The sequence below is a fragment of the Chaetomium strumarium genome (genome assembly GCF_033439665.1).
Source record: "Chaetomium strumarium strain CBS 333.67 chromosome Unknown B0T15scaffold_2, whole genome shotgun sequence".
Lineage (NCBI taxonomy): Eukaryota > Fungi > Ascomycota > Sordariomycetes > Sordariales > Chaetomiaceae > Chaetomium > Chaetomium strumarium.
Genome location: NW_026944430.1, coordinates 4080468 through 4100384, shown reverse-complemented (window position 1 = coordinate 4100384; position 19917 = coordinate 4080468). Strand labels below are relative to the sequence as shown.

General features: G+C 55.8%; 5 protein-coding genes across 5 annotated transcripts; 2 read left to right on the top strand and 3 right to left on the bottom strand.

Moving 5' to 3' along the window:
- Nucleotides 1–206: 206 nt before the first annotated feature.
- B0T15DRAFT_509416 (uncharacterized protein) lies at nucleotides 207–1360 on the bottom strand (the record flags this gene model as incomplete). Its single annotated transcript, XM_062867783.1, has 6 exons — nucleotides 207–293; nucleotides 641–728; nucleotides 766–958; nucleotides 997–1016; nucleotides 1067–1089; nucleotides 1181–1360. The coding sequence occupies 6 exons, from the start codon at nucleotides 1358–1360 to the stop codon at nucleotides 207–209; spliced, it is 591 nt and encodes a 196-aa protein (XP_062724798.1).
- Nucleotides 1361–6314: 4954 nt separating this feature from the next.
- On the top strand, nucleotides 6315–7378 carry B0T15DRAFT_525945 (uncharacterized protein). Its single transcript, XM_062868879.1, has 2 exons — nucleotides 6315–6616; nucleotides 6815–7378. Exons 1-2 carry the CDS (start codon nucleotides 6496–6498, stop codon nucleotides 7237–7239), a joined length of 546 nt encoding a protein of 181 aa, XP_062724797.1. The 5' UTR covers nucleotides 6315–6495; the 3' UTR covers nucleotides 7240–7378.
- B0T15DRAFT_126826 (uncharacterized protein) lies at nucleotides 7368–9485 on the top strand. Its single transcript, XM_062861697.1, has 4 exons — nucleotides 7368–7889; nucleotides 7953–8847; nucleotides 8906–9214; nucleotides 9282–9485. The coding sequence occupies exons 1-4, from the start codon at nucleotides 7858–7860 to the stop codon at nucleotides 9462–9464; spliced, it is 1419 nt and encodes a 472-aa protein (XP_062724796.1). The 5' UTR covers nucleotides 7368–7857; the 3' UTR covers nucleotides 9465–9485.
- Nucleotides 9486–15065: 5580 nt separating this feature from the next.
- Nucleotides 15066–15874, bottom strand: B0T15DRAFT_126813 (uncharacterized protein). The gene has a single exon (XM_062861696.1). The coding sequence runs from the start codon at nucleotides 15770–15772 to the stop codon at nucleotides 15344–15346; it is 429 nt and encodes a 142-aa protein (XP_062724795.1). The 5' UTR covers nucleotides 15773–15874; the 3' UTR covers nucleotides 15066–15343.
- On the bottom strand, nucleotides 15875–19186 carry B0T15DRAFT_126797 (uncharacterized protein). Its single transcript, XM_062861695.1, has 3 exons — nucleotides 18899–19186; nucleotides 18502–18814; nucleotides 15875–18451 (listed from the first exon to the last, which is right to left on the bottom strand). The coding sequence occupies exons 2-3, from the start codon at nucleotides 18812–18814 to the stop codon at nucleotides 15978–15980; spliced, it is 2787 nt and encodes a 928-aa protein (XP_062724794.1). The 5' UTR covers nucleotides 18899–19186; the 3' UTR covers nucleotides 15875–15977.
- Nucleotides 19187–19917: the final 731 nt, after the last annotated feature.

Below are 19917 nucleotides of genomic sequence, written 5' to 3'. Positions count from 1 at the left end.
GGGGATCAAGCGTGACGCTGCGAATGGTTCCCTGTGTTATGTACATACTTGTACTCTGAATTTAATAACCGAGCCTGAGGGACAGTCCGTGAAAGTGAGGATCAATACCTGGTAATGGCAATGCCGATCTTGAGATGAGCTGAAGACCGGGCGTCGGTTGCACAGACATAAACGTTATTCCGAGCTGATGATTGTTAGGGGCCCTGTTACGGAGGCAACTCCAGGCCCAACGTGGTGGCCTTGCACACAGCCAAGGTTTCGTCGAGCAGCACGGCGGCGCCACTATCACCTTCCTAGGCACGTTGCCTCTTCAGCATCGCTTTTGGTCAGGTATGGTTCGGAGTCATGCACGTGAGTTGCGTTGGTCCAGCTCCGCCCGACTAGTTCGCTGATGAGCAGGTTTGAGCCCGGATCGGCAAACTGTGATGGTCGCCTGTCTCACAGTTGAGATGACGACCGTTCACGCAGGGCTCCGGTCAGCACAGGGCAACATGTGCTGGTGAACAAGTGCCGTGGCTGGCTGGGCTGGTTGTTGGTTGGTGTGACGGGCGATGCATGATCGTCTAGAGAACAACCCCCCATGCTTGGTGTGTGTTCTTTTCTTGTGCTTCAATGGAAGCCACAACCAAGGCTGACTGACCCTCACATAGGCGACGGACTTATCACGATGAAGTGCTGATCGGCCAGATTGGGCTTGTGAGACAGTGGTGGAGTCTTCGAGGGTCAATCTAATCCTAAGATCACCGCACGGCAGATATAGCTTACACATCTCGATCGCTCCCAAGCTTCCCCCGGAGGCCCGGAGCCAGTGGCCCGGCGCATTCCTCTGTGTTATGGTACAGTAGTATCGATGACTGGTTCTGCTGCGCCGTGCGAGCGCTCACGTTGATCTTGTCCGAAATGTTGTGAACCCAGCGAAAGGAGCCCCAATGGCTGCTTTTCGTCTCGCCCTCAGTCCCTGGCGTGCAGATTAGGATGAAAACGGGAGTCGGTCACACTTCGTGCGCTCCCGGAAGCTAGGGTCAGTGTGCCAGTCAGTCGTGAAGCGGGACCCAAGCACACCCACAGCGACGCTTTCGCAGGAGTCAACTGTGTACCACAGCGCAGTAGCATCCAATGACGGAGTCGCAGGTGAGACAGTGTGTAGGAGGGCTGAAATCTCCAGCTCAAGTTACCTTACATAGGTCACTACGTATGTAGTTAATGCTGCCTTGCTCTTTTGATTGACTATCCCATAATGCAAGGACCTCGGCTGCCCTTCTGCCTGGCTCACTGCGGCGACGCAACAGGTGAGCTGCAGGTCGAGAGTGGTCTGCCTGATGGACGTTGGCCGCGCACTTTGCCTGCCTTGGTACAACATTGTTTAATGTCAAATTCTCCGAGCAGCATTGTGACGTGCAACTGCTCGGGTCATAGTTCCGGATCTCAACCGCGGTTTGCGTCTCCGGTCCTGGCCAGGGCCAACATTGTATGCGGACGTGCTGCATAGGTGTATAGCTGGCGCATCAACAGGCCGGGTTCTTGTGGCGCTCTCCTTCTTCCAAGCAACTACGCCGTGAGTGATGTGCATTGGCAGTGTGAGATAACCCCGTTGTCCGTTGTAGCCTACACAGTACCGCCCGCTTTTGTGACTGCCTCCAGCTCTGGGCAACTGGTTCTGCAGAGGTAAGCCGAAGTTGCCAATGGAAGCCCCGGTCCCCCTTGGCAAATTCCCGAGAGCACATGGGCGGCCCAGGATGATGGGCAGTGGATCTGGCACTCTCCTGGGCAGACGATCGGGAACCGGAGGAGGTTCCTGAGATGGTGTCCCAAGCTAGATGATGACAACCTCGCCTGTCCCACATATATCTCGTCATCTCGTGTGCAGGCTGATACCCGAGGACGGATCACGCCCGGTTTCTGACCGGAGAACGCGACGAGCAACCGCGCGGGTTCGATGGCATAGAGATGTGCACACCTGTGTTTCGTTTCTCGGTCGGCTCTCGTTCCAGCAGGCCGCCAACAGTAATAAGACCTCCAGGGCGTCAGTCATCGAGAGGATCGCGACAAGGGTATCTGCCTTGAAACCGGCTGGCGAGCTAGCGTATCTGGCAGCGATCCGACCGGAGAACCACCCATATGGCCCTCTCGGTTGAGTAGGCAGGTTGCATCATCAACCAGTCCGAAAGCAACCGCGAAACAGGTGGGTATCCATTATCGGTCATAGGAATCTGGAGAAAGACGATTACATCCAGATGACGATATCGGGGCCAAATCCAAGAACTCCGATTTGACTCCGCGCGGCTTCCACCACTCCGCACTTTAATCGCTGTGGACAACGCCTAATCAAGATCCTTCCCGGCGCTCGTTGGCAGGCTCACACAGTGCCACATGGCGTGCCACAACACCACCAGAATCCCTCGCAGACTCCCCCGAGCGGTGGGAAAGTGACGGCATCTCGTCATGCGGACGGCGGGACGTGAAGGATCAGATACACTGCTGCTCGGATGCATGAGTAGGGCGCAATGCAACCCCATCGCCGACTTCATCTGGCATGGCCATCATGCTTCCAGCCAATGTCATGTTTGCCAGGTCGACGCATGGGACAGCCTGGGGCTGGGGGGAGGAGGATGCGTGACAAGTGGTTGATGAGCCATGCGCCAAGGCAAAGTTCCCCACAGTGTCGACGACGGTTCCAGCAAATGTAAACTCACTGGCCGAACCCATCAGATTTGCGTGCTTTTGTACAGTACGGGATGCCGATATGCGCACTGGTACGTTCCGTCAAGCGACATCGGTCTGTATCGGGCCCGCTCGGATGAACCCAGCGGGAAGGGAGAGAGATGTGATTTCATGCAGTCATCGCCTGATCTTTGGGACGGCTGTGTGCCCCGGGGCCAATGGCGGCGCTGGCACACGGGCTAGCCCTGCCTTGACCGGGGCCCGCCTTAACCCCTTCAGGAACCATCCCCGATCGCAGGGGTATCCCGCACGTCCCGCGCAAGAGGCAGGATGTGATCGCCGCGTGTGGTTTTGGTTCGGTTCGACATTGGGTGAACATTGGGGGAGGCAGCCATGCTTCGGAACCGACCTAGAAGATCTTGCTCCTGCGACCGGGCGGTTGGCCCGGTTTGTTTGATTGTTGCGCTCTCAAGGAACGTATTCGTATCCCAACATATGTACTGTGTACAGTATACCCTTGAGTGCGGGCAGTTGGGCATGGGCGAGTTCCTGTGGCAATGGATCGGTTCTCATATCGGGTGATGTCGTACTCCTAGGCACGGCCGTTCCTTCGCAAAAGTCAGCCACCTGAGATTGACGGTTCCTTATCTGACAGTAACATGAGACGGATAAGGTGAGCAATCTTCATTCCCGTCTGCGTGCCATGCAGATACACACAGTAACTATGGGTATGAACCGGAACGAGGCTGTCGAACACCTGGCACTGGAATCAATCCCACGTGTAGGTCCCAGCGTTCCGTTTCCGCCAGGTGGATACTCCATACGTTAAACCCGTATGCTTTTCCGTCATAGATAGCGCTGGCCCCGACGCAGGTATTGTACAAGTACCTAAGTCCAAGCTTCCGGATCCTGAGGGAAGAAGAGAATGGCTGTCTCTTTTGCTTTAGTGTAAAAGAGCGCGCCGGTGCAATCCGGCTGAGTGGTCCCAGAATACGGAGGTATCTTGGTAGGAATTCTGCGAACTAACTTTGGTGATCTCAATTTCCAGTCTTTACATCTGGATTGAGAGGCCGGCTGGTGCTGCGAGATCGATCCCCGCACCGTGCAAGGTATTTTTAGGGACGAAGCGGCTCGCGAAGGCATGTGGTGGGTCGACCGCACGTGTCGAACAATGCGGGACTCGTAATCGAAGCCGGCCTCATCTCCGAGATTGATGATAGGGAAGTAGGTACCGCAAGATTTTCTTTCGCTAATAAGTGGTACTCTCCAAATTCGGCATGTGAGCAACCATTGTTTCCATAGAGCTGGGTCTAGCACAGACGACTTTGCCTGTCCGTAGGTTTTATAAAACCTGTCCCCATGCTTTGTTAATGCTGTCAATCAACGAGCATGGTTGGGCGCACAGTCTGATGAGCTGCGCAGGTACGGTCAAGAACCTCCAACAAGGCTTTACACAGAAGCTCCGATTATGGGCATCTGAACTGCCGGGGAAGCACTCTCAGGCACTGCAATGCCGAGAAATGTTCCATCCAATGTCGATCCGAGCCTTGCCGGTAATGGCGAGTTTCGCTTTCGGTTGTCCATTCGTTTCCTTTCGCAGTTTCAAAAAACCCAGCTTCGAGGTGGTCTGCGGCCATTAAAACTGGAAGCATCTGATTGGTGCAGAGGCTGAGCGGGGCTGCTTCGGTTAGCCTGCAGCCTATCGTTTCTCTCGGCCCCGCTTGACACATTTTCGGATCTGTCCTTCCCACTTCAACACACCTGATGACTTGTGAGATGATCCCAACGTTTTGGGGCCGATGCAACCGCTCGATTAGCGAGGCAAGCCAACCCCCGACGCCACCCAGCTTGGCTTAGCGTGCCTGTGACAAAAGCTCGCCAACGACTAAAATTGGCTCCGCACTTTCATCCCATGACCCTTAATTGTGGAACTGATGTCCCACTTTACGGCGACCGCCAGATCCGATCGTACGCACACACTCTGCCCAGGGAAGTGTCACATCGCCCACCACGCGCATTCCGGCTGCCACGCTGCCAAACATGTCGTGTTTGGCAGGGTCACCTCGGCTTGTTTGGAGTCCGCTTGGAAGTCCCGCGAGACTGGAGAAGCCGGCATAGTGAGGAAACCAGATATGTAGGGATGTCCTGATCTGCCCACACGGTACTCTGATTATATGTACAATACGGCACGTACAATACAGTAACTACCGTACACATAGTCTTTCTGAACCATGCTGTTGTCGATTCACAAGGCAACCCTCCAAATTATAGTTCTCTTTTTCCGTCCTGAGAATCGCTCTAGGTATATATACCTGCTATGTATCGCTGTCATCGTACCTCGATGGGGGCCTTCTTCCTCCAATCCTACTTCCGTTCCGTTCAAACACCGCGTTGCCCAACCTGGAAGCACTCCAGGGTCCCAGTGCGCTTTCTGGGTATATACTGTGAATGCGATCATTTTGTCTTGGCATAAACGCAGAGACATTTCTAAGTTCTAGAAGACACGCCAAGACCAATCGGCCCCGATGTGCTACTGAGAAATATGTGAGGAGGTTCTCAGGCTGTAACACCGGGCTACCTAAGGTATGGTATAACGATAGCAGCAGATACGAAAACTCCGGATGTCATTAGTTTCGTTCTTTAAGAGCAGTGATCAGTTGGCAAGCCTACTCCATGTGTACGTAGTGCACTCTATGGAGATCACGCCATGGCTGCCTGCGCTTTCGGAGTAAACTCCGCGCCTTGTCAAGACTTGGGAGCCTTGATAAAGCTGGATCCCGCCTCGTACTTCCACTTTGCCCATCGGCGGGATCTCTGAGGCCGTCTAAGGCACAGCCGGGCATGCAACCCCGTTACCGATCGGAACTGCTCCCGATCGAAGAGTTGGATCTCCATCAGATGCCGCCGCCTCATGAGTGCGGCATGATGGCGTTCGATGTAAGATGACGGCCTGGGATTTCTAGGTGCAACGAGATCACGGACAATCAGATGCGGCTTGTTGTTGCATTTCGTAGCTGTGGGAAGTTATGGTGCTGTCGAGTCAGAACCGGCATCGAGCACATGCCAGCTTTGAGTCAGCGACTACCTCAGGCTGGCTTTACTCATTCAATCGTCGAGTGGTATTGTACCTAAGGTACTGATAACTCCCTACCTGAGTCAGCATCCACCTCACACTCGACCTCCTATTGACGGTGAACAACTCTCACGCAGAGATCCATATTCCTTCCATACGACCTAACTCTACGACTTATGCTGACTTTCTTGCCCCGAGTCTCGCTCGTGCAACCCCGCCTGTTTACCGCATTCGGTCGATCTCGACCCTGGCTAATAAACCGAATCCAGCATCGACGTTCTGGTGGCAACCCCGGCCTGGTGGTACCCCAAGCGCCTTATTAGCGAGTCCCTTGACTGCCCGTGGTGGGATTCGCGCTCCCATGGCCCCTTTCCTGCAGGACTGCCCCCCCACCCACGCGCCAATCTCGTCAAGGCAATCTGGTTGCATTCTCCTCATCTCTCTCCTTCCATCTGGCCGGCCCCGGTTTACCAATGCCGGAAACACGATCGACTTGGGCACCTGTCATCGACACATAGTGGAACTTCCAAGTTTGGTTTATGCCGACCACACGCAAAGAGAGGCTTTGCAGGGCACACAGTGGGAGAGCCCCATTGGCTTGCACAGCCTGGTCAAACCCATTCACCAGCAGAATTGAATGAGATCGATTAACCTGTGCTGGGCTGGTCATACAATTGGTGCGGCGTTGTTTGGTAACCTTATGTGTAATCCGTACCCGACACTAGCGGAGTTTCGTACCAGCACTCTCTGTTCCCAGAGATATGGAGCTTATTACCCCCCTTTCCGTGCCCTTCTTTTTTCCGACCTTGTGTCATTGCGGGAACCACTGCCCATTGACCGCTGTCGGCCTCCCTTACACTATAAAGCGAACACTAGTATCTGGTATGTACAATACCTAAGCAAAGTTCCCCTACGCAGCATCCATCTGGCCCGCGCCCAGCACTAGCAGTCCGATTGTCCCCCGCAGCTCTAGGTAGTTGCTCAGTGCCATTCCATTTTGTGTCGCATGGTGGTCATTCCCAAATACCTATCCAAGTACCCAATAGAAAATCTAACAGTGTATGATCAACGGCACAAAAGTTAGAAGGCAGCCTCGAGATTATTGTCCATTGCTCAACGCGAACCCGTTTGTTGTGTCGCAGAATATTGGCCCTGCTCAAGGCGGACCATTGATTCTCCCACTTGTGTTGAATTCGCCCCAGCCTGCGGAGACCCCAGTGATAACGAATGACCGCAGGTCTGTGGCATTGGCGCAACAGGAGAACAGAATAAACCTCGGAAGCTTCACGAGATTCAAAGCTTGCTGTCTCTGGCATTTCTTTTCCCCTTACCTTTCCATTGCGCGTCGCGGATTCGGGCAGGTAACCACGAAGAGGCATGCCGGGATGCCCGGTCGAAGTATCTTGTCTGGCTCCGCAGAGACAATTGGAGCCAAGGTGTGGAGCGGCACGATCCCAAGTGCAATCCATTTCCACGGGAGACCGGGGCCCAGCTCCCGGTCTTGATCTCGATCGCCCCTTCAACCAGCCTAGAGGTCCCACACAGTCTCTCTACACACTGTCTGTTCCGAAGTGGACCCCCGAGCGGCTGCAGCAGTGCTCCCCCTTGCCAGGTCTCCCGGGTCAATCAGCTCCTAACAGAAACAGGAAACACAAAACCCACGGCGCCCGCCACCGCCTGTCGGGTTCCTTCTTGGTCTGCCTTGCACTCTTGCCATCTGCCATCTGCCATCCGCAGCCATCGCTTCCCGAAGGTTGCTACACGTTTCCAAAGCTCGAGTGTTACTGCCCCTTCGATCTTACCTGGAGTCAACCACGGCACGAAGTAAAGTTGGGTCTGGTCCGCGGTGACTGCCCCGTCGGTCTTGCTCCGATCTCAGCCTGATCCCCGTCAGCCGCCTTTTGGAAAGGCCAGTCCCACGCCTCCTGGGCCGATTGTCGCTGAGTGCACCCGCTGTCGAAGAACCCTAACGGCATACCTCACACCCCTCTGTCGAGACGACGCACACCGAATAACCCTCTGCGCCGTCTGGACTGCCCGCGTACTCGCACCCGCATGGTTAGGGGATTACTTGCGGTTGGACGTATAGGAGGACATCGACACCTTTGTGAACGAGGCCCGCTATGGAAGCGGGCGAGCAGGGAGGGAGGCAAAGGTCTGCATTCCTCTTTAACAGTGTAGTTGCCGTCACGCACCTAACCTCTTGAGCCTCCTACAGTGGACTTCCATCTGTCAATGGCCTCGAACACTTTGACCGACGGCCTAGAGAGCGTGTCGAGACGTCGTACAGGGAAGGTCCGACCATGTCGACAACATTAATTAGCCCGGCCGCGCCGTATCATCATCAGCATCACAACTCGTTCAGCTCAGGTTACCCTTACTCGGCGCCGGCCACAGGCATACCCGGCATGATCTCTCCGGTTGAGCCGCAGAGGCCTTCAGACGACTCTGACTCTGGCCATGCTCACCGACAATCCCTGCCGTCGTTACCTTCGATATCAGAGGTGTTCTCTGACAGGAAGTCGCTAGCTTACGGACCTCCGCCATCTTCAGCGCCAATGCCACCAAACCAGAGTCTGCCATCGCCCTTCCGGTCGTCAGCAGCACCTCGACTGTTCACGGATATTGCGAGTCCCGACAAAGATACGTCGCCAAGGACACTAATTCCAGTATCTTCCTCGTTTCCACGGACTGAACCGCTCCCCGCCTTTTCGGATCCCGCGCGGCCTACCCTTGCGAGCCGACCTGTGCCTCCGCCACTGAACACATACCCAGGACCACATCCGTCGCCTCCTGTCAAGATAGAGCAGCTTGAGGCTGAGCAGAGGCACGCTGAAGCACAGTCTCTCAGTGCCGGGCCACGACCACAACCAGCCCAGCCGCTCCCGGGGTTGTATGCGGAAACGGGAAGATTGCCGCCTGGGCAATTGCCCTTGTCTGGCTACCCTATTTCTCCGAGGCATAGCGTACCCGCCCTACCTTCGCCGTATGACTCTCAACGGCCACCTGCGTACGGGGAGGAGGCCGATTACTCGCACCAGCGCCCGTCAGAGTACAAAGCCGATTTCGACAAACACTTTCAAACCTACGGTTATCAGGATGCACTTCAAGTTGTAAGTCTTGAGCCTAGTCGCATCAGAAAACGAACCGCCGGCTAACCGAGCGTTGCAGGTCATGAGTTCTTGCCGCACAGGTTACCATTTTGCCGAGGCCTACGCGGCAGCGGCGCGGGAGCAACAAGGCTCGCAGCCAATCCCATCGAGGATGCCGACGGAGAACGAAGTGACCTCGCTGCTGAACAACCTCGTTCTCGCGCTCAAAAAGCTGGAGGAGGTCCGGGACATGGTTCAGCATAACCGGATACAGACTGAGCGAGCACGCGATAGCGGTAACCGCAAGCCCGAAGACGAGGATGTTTCCATGTATGGTGATGGGATAAAGCCGGCTTATGCCATGAACGAAGTTAAGAAGCGGCGCGGTGTAAGTTTTCTCGTCAGCATGCTCTCCCGTAACTCAACAACAAATGGCGGCGCTAACATTTGCCTAGCGCGCGGCTCCTCCCGGACGGTGCCACAGCTGCAACAGAATCGACACACCGGAATGGAGGCGTGGTCCCGACGGCGCAAGGACTCTCTGCAACGCTTGTGGTCTTCACTACGCCAAGCTAGAGCGTAAACGGCAACTTGACCAGAGATCACTCCGCCCGAAGCCCGCCGATGAGCGAAAATAACTGCGGATAGCGAAATCAACCATGACTGTTAAGGCCTCTCCGCTAACGCCTCAACTGGCAACGAGTTTGCTGGTAATTTTTCCCTCCTGCGCAATCGAATACCTTCAGCTGCTCCAAACCCATCTCCGGCTTATCCGGCAGTTCTCTTCGATCGGAAGCAGGCGACTCGAATTCTTTCGTTCTTTCCATCGGGCAGCAATCTGCCCATACCCCCGTTATATTCGTGATGCGTCGTTTCATAAGTTCGAAATACCCCGGTGTCTCGCCACATACTAGACTTTCTTTCTTGCATCTCATCCTCTTATCTACTTTTTGGGGAGGACAGGGAGTTTTGGGATCATTGAACCTACACTCAATCTCATCATGTATATACCCCATGCTTGCTTCACTTTTCCGGTCTCTCCCCTTTCTTCCTTCGCTGTTATATTGGGGCCGGCACAGGTTTGGCGGCGAGTACGGCATTCATTTCATTCATCATACTTCTCACGGGTGTATTACGGGTTCAAGCTTCCGCTCAGTCCCTGCGTCTGTGTGTGTTTCAAGGAGTGTCCGTTTTCAGAGCGTCAAGGCGCTTGCTTGTGTGGGAGAGTTGGCGCTTAGAGAAAGGCAAGCACGATGAGGTTGCGGGCGGACACAAATGGGCAATCGGGGGTCCAAGGGGATAAGGAAAAGGAACCGTGGGACAGGCAGGAGTTACCCTATAGGTACAGACATAATCAATCAAGCGACGAACGGACCATGTTGATGGTTTCGGATCACGTCTTGCAAGACTGGTTTACTATCTCTGCCTTCCGACATCCCCCCCTGTGTCGCCCTTCTGAGTACTGGCACCCCTATCTTTACGCCTAACTGCAAACCGCTGCAATAATCTACAGCTGGACCGGTGGCCACGCTGTGCTTGCGGCCCGTCGGCCGGTTTCGGGAATTCATTGGGTATGTATGTAGGTACGGTGAGGGAACCTGAAGGAAGCCAGTATCCGGCTTTTGCGCCGCGGCCGGGACAGCGCAGATCACATCCATCTCCGGGTTGTGAAGCAGCTCAGTTGGCATGGTGTCCCGATCCCGTTGCCAGTCACGGCCAAAGTGCATGCATCACATTTTGGGGGAGATAATCTTATGCAGGGCGGTGATATTGTATTGAGAACATCGCAAACGGAATCTAGGTACCTTACCTAGTACCTACCTTACCAATGTATTGTACGTCATTAGTAAGCATATACTTTACTTACACCACCAAAATATCTAAGGTACTCATGAAGTATGTACATATATTGATTATTACCATCTAGGGGATGGTAGACCGTGCCCGTTGCGTCTACTGCGGGCATTCAATGCTTAGTTAATGCCTGTCGGCGATCTGTCACCGATCGGTGATCCCCTGGTGGTGTTCGACTCACTTCAGTGGAAGCAGCAGATTATCGCTAAGCGGACTACTCCGACAGGCGAAGAGGGAAAGCGGAAGCGAGCAGGGCAACACAAGGTTAATCGCTTGGAGGTTGGATAGGTTAGGGAACGAATCGGGTGTGTACAGCACAGGGCGAAAGACAAAACCCACTGAATCCGAGACGAGACATGGCGTAACCTGGGGCATCTAGATACCTTAGTAGGGATTTCCGGTAGAGGCAAGGCATGGTTCCCTCGCTTCACGTTCTCCGCCCGCATGCAACAGAGAGTGAGAGATCGTCTGTCTATCTGATAGCTTCTAGACGGTCACGGCTCTGCAAAGCGGCTACAGCTGGTCATTTCTGACCGGCTTTTCGTTCCTACTCCTGTAGCTGCGCCGACAATAGCAACCATGGGTCTCGTACTGCGGCTGCGGCGGCCGTCTCCCTCCCTCCTCCCTCCCTCTTTTTCTCTCTCGACTGGAGCGCTACCCGCTCCGCAAGAAAGAAGGCTGGTGAAAGGGGGAAGCCGTCACACGGCTTGGCGCGGCTAGGACCCGTGGTGCTGACGCCGTGAAACGTCGCCGGCTACTTGAGGCGTGGCGAGACGCTAGGTATTACGGCCTTTGTCGTAGAATGCGACACGGCAGAATACGCACCACAATAATATCGTGCTCATGTCTCGGCGTCCTGTATTTCCGGCCCGCTGAATGGATGGATGGAAGTAGGTAGGTGACAAGGGCCACCATGTCATGGGGAGTTAGACTCCGAACCGAGAACATCTCATCCTCAGTTCTCAGAAGCAAGTTCTGTCGGTTCTATATGTGGAAATCGTGCCGGACCAACAGGTGAGCGGCAGCGGCAGCGGCAGCGGCAGCGGCCACGGTGCAAGTGTTGGCAGTCGGCACCGTCCCGCGGCATGCCGAGAGCTGCGGCCGCTGCTTCCCCTCGCTGCCTGTGGCGCCACGATGAGGAGCCGAAACCGAACCGTTAGTTAGTTCTGAAGATCTGCCCACTAGTAGTGAAGTGGATTGTGGCGCTCATCAAACCCTAGGATTGGAAGAGGAGAGACGACTTGACGAAAGTGAGAACAGAGAGGTGGAAATGTGATAGCGTTTGATGGACCGGTGTCCCGTGCGGCGGTCCGATGAAGAAGGGGGTGAGGTTCAGGGGAAGCTACTCAGCCATCGATCGCACCGCAGGGTCGCAGCACCGAAAGTCTATGGCACGGTCCGGATGAGCCGAACCAACGCCTGCCGCACCTTGGGCAGCGAGGGCCGGAAATGTAGTCCAATAGCGCCGGGTCTGTGGCCAAGCCACGAAAACGAGATGTCGGTTGTGGTTTTTGCACAACTTCAGGGGGTTGGCCTCGAGAGTGGAAAAACGACAGTGTCGGCCGCGCCTGGGTGGCACGGAAGAGCCCGCTGAGTCGGTAGCCTGCAGCAAGTCAGCCCATCCCGTCCTGCAGTGTCAGGAAGGGTCGTCGTTCCGGCGTTGCGAGTGCGGAGAGGCTGCAGAGAGAGGCATCAAAACGATGCTGCTGTGCTGTAGGAAACAAGTCAACCACGCCACAATTGCACCAACCCCGTCAGGGACTAAACATACTACAATTGACGCCCTATACATCCAAGCAACAAACACTTACACTGAGCGATTTGAGGACGCGAGGTCGTTAGGGACAGGATCTGAGCGGGCGATGCTCGCAGAGGGCACTTTCAGGCTGGTGTGGTCGGATCGGATGCCAAGAGATCGAGATCTTGGCGCTTTAGGTATTGCTTGAACAACTTGTTACTACAGGAGGCAAGCCGTGATGACCGTTGTGGCCTGACGCCTATGGAAATCGCACTGTGACGGAAGCAGATAATATCGTTTGTGGCTGTTGGACACTAATTATATCGGATATGCAATTGCACGATGTCGTATGCGGAATACAAACATTGCAGTGATGAGTGTGAGCAGTCGACACAGTATGTATGCAAGCATTCTGACACTGGTCGGGCGGCCCCACTCACTGCCTTACCAACATCGAGCGGGATGGAAATCAAGCTGTTGGATTTCGACGTTTTCTCTGCCGCGGGTTAGCACCTCGTCTGCAGATTGACTATCCGATACAAAAGCAATTGTCCTTTCGAAGATTTGCCTCATTCAATGAGCATCGCAACTGTTAACCTGAGGGTACCTACGCCAGTTGTCGCCTTCCAACGTTGCAGGGGTCACCAATTGAAAGACGAGATTAGCGAGAGCGAGCTTTATCTGATGTTGGTTGAAGCCAAGTCCCGCTGACGTCACCCTCCCATGGGCTGAGCACGCGGCGTCGCCCAGCGGCAAGCGCGTGCCAGCAGATGATCGAGATTTCAATTCAACGTTGCGCCACCATTGGTCCGAGCTTACTGAAAAAGGGCTGAAATCAGACCACTGCCAAGACAAGGCAGCCAATAATCCGTACATGTCTCGTCGCCTTGCAGATTGCTGTCGGACACTTTCTGCACAAATCGCAAGCGAGCAAATCCCGCGCCTCTAAAACAGCCAAATCGGGCATTCATCGCCATGCAAGATCGACCTAAATTCCTGTCGGATCAGGAATAACGATGTTGCTTCTTCCAGAGAAACGCGTTCCTGTCGCTGTCACCTGCGGGACCCGAATCAGCCAATGAAGTCTCCCGGAACCAACTCCAAGTGATGAGAGAGCTGCTGCTGTATAAGTGATGGGCCCACGTCCGGAAGAGAGACGCAAAGTTCTAGAAGACATCTCCCTTCCCTTAAATCCGGGCGGGGAGAATATCTGTTCCGAGACCCGGCGGCAAGGAACCGACTCAGACAGGCAAGGAACATTCAACCCTTCAGAAGCAATAGTGCAGGCGCGAGCCTCGGGCATGATTGAATTGGGTTGCAACTGAGATATGGGGGCCCTAAAGCAATCAAACGCTGTGAGCTGCCGGTTCACCCTCGATGTTTGCAGCGACCTGCAAACCCCTCACACCGGACGATTGCAGCTTGATACGGCGAGGGCTAACGCACCGGCGATGTGCGGTGTCCTGTGGCCGGTCCTTGGCATCTTTCGAGCCTCACTTCATCAGGTGCATGCGGATCGGCCGTGGCTTGTGACTGGATGATGAGTGATGCATTCGGGATAGAGTCCGCGTTCTGAGCATCTACACGAAAGCCAGCAAGAGAGATAGACAGCCCTAGGGGGTTTTATTACTCAGCTGAATACCTTTCTCTTCCCTAGCAACCCTTGGCTCAGCATGCCCAGGGCGAGATCAGTCCGGGCTCCTCCGGCAGGGTAAAAGAACAGCCGGTAAGCGATGTGGTTTACGGTTTGTGTTTTGTTTACTGCTGATAACTGCTAGTAGCACGTACGACAGCACACAAGATACACGGCATATGCGGTGTCTGATGCAGAGTTCCGTTTCAAGGAAGGGAGACCAGTGGTGCAATGCCCTCTTTTCCCCTGATCCCCGCCTGACCTTCTCCTTGTGCCCCTCGACTCCTTCCGATGTCGCTGTCGCTGCCAGTGAGGGCAACACACTAGAAGTTCACAAAGAGCCGAACCCTCATATCGCAAGCTCCGAGCTCGCACCCGATGCCAACGAGATCACCCCACTCACGAAAGCCGAGAAGAGCTCCCACCGGCCGTGCAAACTGAACTGAGAAATATCCCACGCGCATAGTAACGAAATGGCCCTTCTGGACAGGAGACAAAACTGCACTTCGCCGCCGCACGCATCGTATCCGAGACGAAGGGCTCCAAAGAACCCCGCATATGTCGACTGCAACGTAGGCAGGCCAGGTTAATGTTCTGGCTTGTGACGTGGCATCAGCGAGTCAGGACACCCACCATGTGCCCGCGTCTGAGTCCGTACTGTACATCGCGACGATCGATCTTGCATGAAAAGAGATCGGGGAAGGGAGGGCACAGGGAGATTCTAGACACCTGCTTTTGATCAGACATCCATGTTCGACACCACCACCATTTCCAGACGACCTTTTGTATTCCTACTATGTCTCTTATACTCCTACTAGTTTCTTAGCCCGTTGTGGAAGGCTGGGTCCGACATGACTCGCTCGCGCATGTAAATCCGCCGCATGCCGCCGGGCCAGTACAGACATCACCGAGGTCTAGGCTTGGGGCCCGCTCCGATGTCATAGGTCTGCGAGATGGCGACGGGTAAACGATATGCGAGCCTACGGTTGATGGAGAGCCACTGGGTTTGATAGGAGTGGAAATCTCCAGGGGTATTTGAAGAGCTATCATTATACCATCTGTCTGCCTTTAGATGGAGGCCTACAGCCGGTTCTAACCGTTCCAGCTCATCTGCCCGTTTCTGAAGTCCCCAATGTAAGGTAGGCGGTAGGTAGGTATGTGGCATCGTCCTTTGTCTCTCTCTCTCTCTCACTCTCTCTCTCTCTCGTGGGTCGTTCTGCTGTGCAAGCCTGCAAGGGGGTGTAACAAGCAGAGACACAAACGCTCGTAGAGTCTCACATTTTATCTGCATGTCAGCAGCGGAGGGACATTATCCCGCTCGTGTAGGTGAGGAAAGAGAGAAAAAGGATGATTGGAAGGGAAACGCGCGCAAAGGCGGGTGCATAGGTAAGCTTGTCTGTCTTGCGATGATGGCACGGCATGGTGTGGCATACAAGGAGTGGAAATCCCAAGGCAAACCTAACCCAGTTCAGACTCATCTCAGGTTTAGATGGTACCAAGATGATGATATTACAACTCGTCGACAAAAACACACAGCAGCGTACTATTAACTGCCTGCCTAGGTAGGTAGTATAGATCCCACAACCACACAAGACAACTTGAACATCGTAAACGCCGAGGTATGCTCTCCTCTTTCCCGCCTCCCCTTCCAACCCCCAGGTGAGTTCCCCTCCGTCTTCGAAGCCCAAACCATTGAACCAAAAAGAAAACTCCGTGTCCATGCAATATCTTCATGACGAGTGCTCTTAGAACCCTCTAAACAACCTGAGAAAGGAATGAAAACTGCGAAGGGGTATGTATGTGTGTGTGTGTGCCTCTCAAGAAAAAGTGAAAAGTGAAACCGATATCCAACGACTCGTCCATCGCAGCCTTCTCCACTCTCATCGGACATATGTATGTATATATACTACTATTACAAAGGGTTGTTCATCTCACATTCAAATAAAGATCCTCACCCCTCCTCGTGGGCGTCAGCTCGGGCACCCAGCCAGGCGTGATGGGCGCGGGGCCGTACCCCGACGGCTGTTCCTTCGTCCAGCCCGGTCTTCTGGCCCTTTGCGTCGTGTCGCCACCGCCCTTGCCCTTGCCGGTATTGGCGGCGAGGCTGAGAGCGGCGGCTTTGTCGGCGCCGCGACGCTTGGCGAGAAGCGTGCTCTGTTGCTGTTGTTGGCTCTGGCTGCTGCTTGAAGAAGCATCACCACCGCCACCAGCACTGGCGGGAGTGGCCTGTGGTGTCGGCAGCCCTGTCGGTCGCGTCGTCGTCGGGGCCGGGCGTCGCTGTTGATCTTGTGACTGTGGCGGCGTTTGTGTTTGTGTCTGCATTGCAAGCCGACGGGGGGAGTTCTCGCTCGTCGGCAGTTCGTAAGGTGGTGTCGTCGGCGGCGGCGGCTGTCTCGGTCTTGCTGCTGCTCGTACTTTGGCTGGCGGGTTTCGTGGTGGCTGGTTCCAGTAGGAAGCTGGATTGGCCACCTGACGCTGCCGCTGCCAGTATTGCTTCTCTATCGGCGACACGGGCGCCGGCCCCGTCCCTGTGCCTGGGGGCCGTGTCCGCGGCTGTCCAGTATTGCGGGTGGGAGCCTGACGGGGGCCTAGAGCATTCTGTGGTGGTCTTTCGGGGCTCTTCACCCGAGGGGCGCCTCCCTTCACTGAATTGATGCTCGGCAGCACACTTGCCCCTGTAGGACTGGCATACCCTGGCGGGTGCCAGACATTGTACCTCGGCGCACCGGGCACTTCCGGCCTCATGGTTGAGACAGGTAACTGCTGTATGTCGTTCTGCTTGCGGATATTCGGATATGTGACGGGCGACTTCCCGGGCGAGATTGGTGTGTGAGGCGACTCGGCCACCGGTGACAGGTCCAGCTGGGATTCGTCTTCGACGACGGCATTTCCGTTTTCAAAGGGTCCCGCGGCCGCTGACTCGATCGATGTCGCCGACTCTTGCGACACTCTGCGGCTTGCCCTTCTGCTTGGCCTCCGCTTGATCCTCCCACCGGTCAGGTCCCTGGGTGAAGATAACATGTTCGGAGGTCGGTTCGCAGTTTGAGCAGGCCCTCTGCCGAGTGTTTCTGCAGTCTGCGAGAGTCTCTCAGAGAGGCTCGGACTGGAGAGCTGCGGTTCGCGGCGCTGGTCCTTGAATGTAATCGGAGAACCTAGTCTTGCCTGCCCCGGTCTCCTGGGCAGCCTGAGCGGGGAGACCAGGGCATCCGGTGAAAACTCGCCATAGGCGTCCTTGGCTCTCTCGGCCTTTGTTTTATGCTCTGGGCTCGGCAACTCGATTTCGCCGCGTGCCTGAGGCCCCTCTTTGATGGGGGGTCTTGTGGGTGCGCGAGCCATCTTGGACGTTGGCATCTCCGGTCTCCTCGTCGATGTATTGCGGAGTATCCAGTTGCCTCCCTTATCGGCGAAGTAGATAGTTGTGGCCGACAGCGGGTCCGTAGCTGGTGGTCGCCAGATCGTCGTTCCAGGAGCAAGCTCGGCCTCTCCATCCTCAGCGAACTCGGTAACTACACTATCCCTTCCGCTAGTGGGCACGCGAACCACCTGCTCGGGGGCTTTGGGTATGGCGAGAGTCAATGTCGGCTTCGGCGGACTTCGCTCCGCCCTCGGGGGCTGAGCCGCCGGCGGCGGGCTCAGGATCAGCCTCGGCACGCTTTGCGCGGCACCAGCTGGGGCTGGAGCCGGCGAAGGGGCTGGGCCTGGGCCTGGGGCTGGAACCGGAGGAAGAGGAGGACCAGCAGTGGAGGCCGGGACTGGCGACGGCTTTGCAGATACTCCACCACGGGCAGCGGACGGAGAGAAAGCAAGGCCAACGCCCTGCTGGTACATGACAGGTATCTGAGGTTGCCACCGAGGGTCCATGGGGTCTCGCTTTGCCTGGACTCTGGGGATCGGGCTGGAGATCTGAATGCCCGGAGCGCTGTTGGGGCGGCTTTTCCTCCCGAAACTCATCGAGTCCCTCATCTTGGAGAAGCCGGCCTCCAGGTCGCCAAATCTTCTCCGACGCACGCATCTGGCGAGCAACACCAGAAGGATCCCAAAGACCACCACGGCGACGCACCCGAGCGTGATCCCCGCGATCTGTGCGCTGCCGAGTTGTGGTTGGCTCTCTGAAGAGGCTGGGCTTTCAGTGGCCGTCGCTGTGGGAGATACCACGGTTGTTGACGAAGTAGGTGTGGTGGACCCCGGCGCCCCAGTCCCTGTTGGGAGACTGACAGTCGACGTCGGCGTCGGCGCAGTCGTTGCCGATGCTTTGCTCGTTGCCGTCGAAATCGCGGTGGGGACGAGAAGCGGCCCTGTTCCCGACGGGATGACAAGCGTGGCCACAATGGTCGAGTGAGTCATGGGCTCTGCCTTTGAAATCCCAACACACATGTTGTAGGCTGTCGCTATCGCATCGTCTGCTGATGATTAGCCCAGCTCACCTCTGTGGTTCGGTGGTCCCACTGACTGATACCGTCTTGGCCCTGGCAAGCCCCGAACCGGCTCTCCCCGGCCAGACATGACACTGCGCCTTCGCCGACGGTATACCCGGAGCTTCCTTGCTGGCGGCAAAGGCATTCTAACGACGGCGAGTTCCCGCATATGCCGGCGTCGAAGTTGGCCGAGATGAACGACTCGAAGCAATTCTGGGCGCAGGTTGGCACAAAATTCAAGACCTCGGGCCTGATGTTGGTAGTTGCGACGGCAGCAATGGCGGGAAGTATCATCCACGGCGTGAGGCATAATAGGGATAGCCGATATGCCATCCTCCCAAGCAACATCTGGAAGCAGAGGTCAGTCATCGACGTCAGGGGGGCAACATGGCCTCTCTTTAAGGTTTAAGGGGGAACCTTTGCTCGGCGCACCTCAACGAGAGTTCAGTCCATCTGTGCTCAGAACTGCAAAGAGTGCTGAGCCCGCTTCGGAGTCGGTGGAAACACGATAGCAATAGTTAAGCTTGCTGTCGCGGCGGCCGCAGAGGTAGGGGGCCTGATAGAGAGTCGGCCGCCGGGTGGCCTTGGCGGCTGAGGACGGGCAGAAGAGCCAGTGTAACACTTAACCACTGACCGGTTCGTGTCCTAGCGTTTAGACATTAGAGGGAGATGGCCAGCATCTCTCATTGTATGTAGAGGTATGAGTCTACTGTAGCGAGAGACGGCACTGCAGAGATAGGAGAACGGTCAGAGAGTCGTGTGCCGGTGACAGCGAGACAGCCAACAACCGCCGGATCCAAAAGAAGTAACGAATAACACGGGATCGTGTCCCAAGACTGAAGGTGCCAAACTCTCAAGAGAACTTGAAACAATAAGAAAATGTCACAGCACAGAGGTGTCAAGGAAAAGACGTGACGAGTCGAAGATGGACAGGGCCACCCGTGAGAGACCGGCCAGGCGGCCCATCTTCTGCTTTTACTCCTTGCCGCCCTCGGCCGGCCAGTGGCTTCAAAGCGTGTCGTTCACCCTGCGCTTAATGATGTGGCTGTCCCGGAGCAACCATACATAACACGGCACGTCCCCTGCCGCTCGAACTGAGCCGATGGTGCACCGCGTCGCTGCGTCATTGCCCACGCACGCCTGTAGGAGGCGCGATTGTCCGGTTCGAGAATTGGCATCGGCAGCATTTGCTGCCCGGTGTCTGCGCCGAGCTCCGGGAGGCGGCCTCATTGGCCAGAAGCGCAGATTTCAGATTTGAGTAACCCCCCAGATTTCCGATTGAGGCGTGGCGGTACCTGCACGAGGACACCATCGGCGCCTCTAAAGTTGGGGTCCCTGCTGCCAGCCCGTGCTGCATGCCATCAAATGAATGGCTGTGAAGCTCGGCGCCCGAGATTGGCGAGCGCGCTTAGTCGGCGCCTAAAAATGGGTGAAGATGTTCGCGCGTGGTG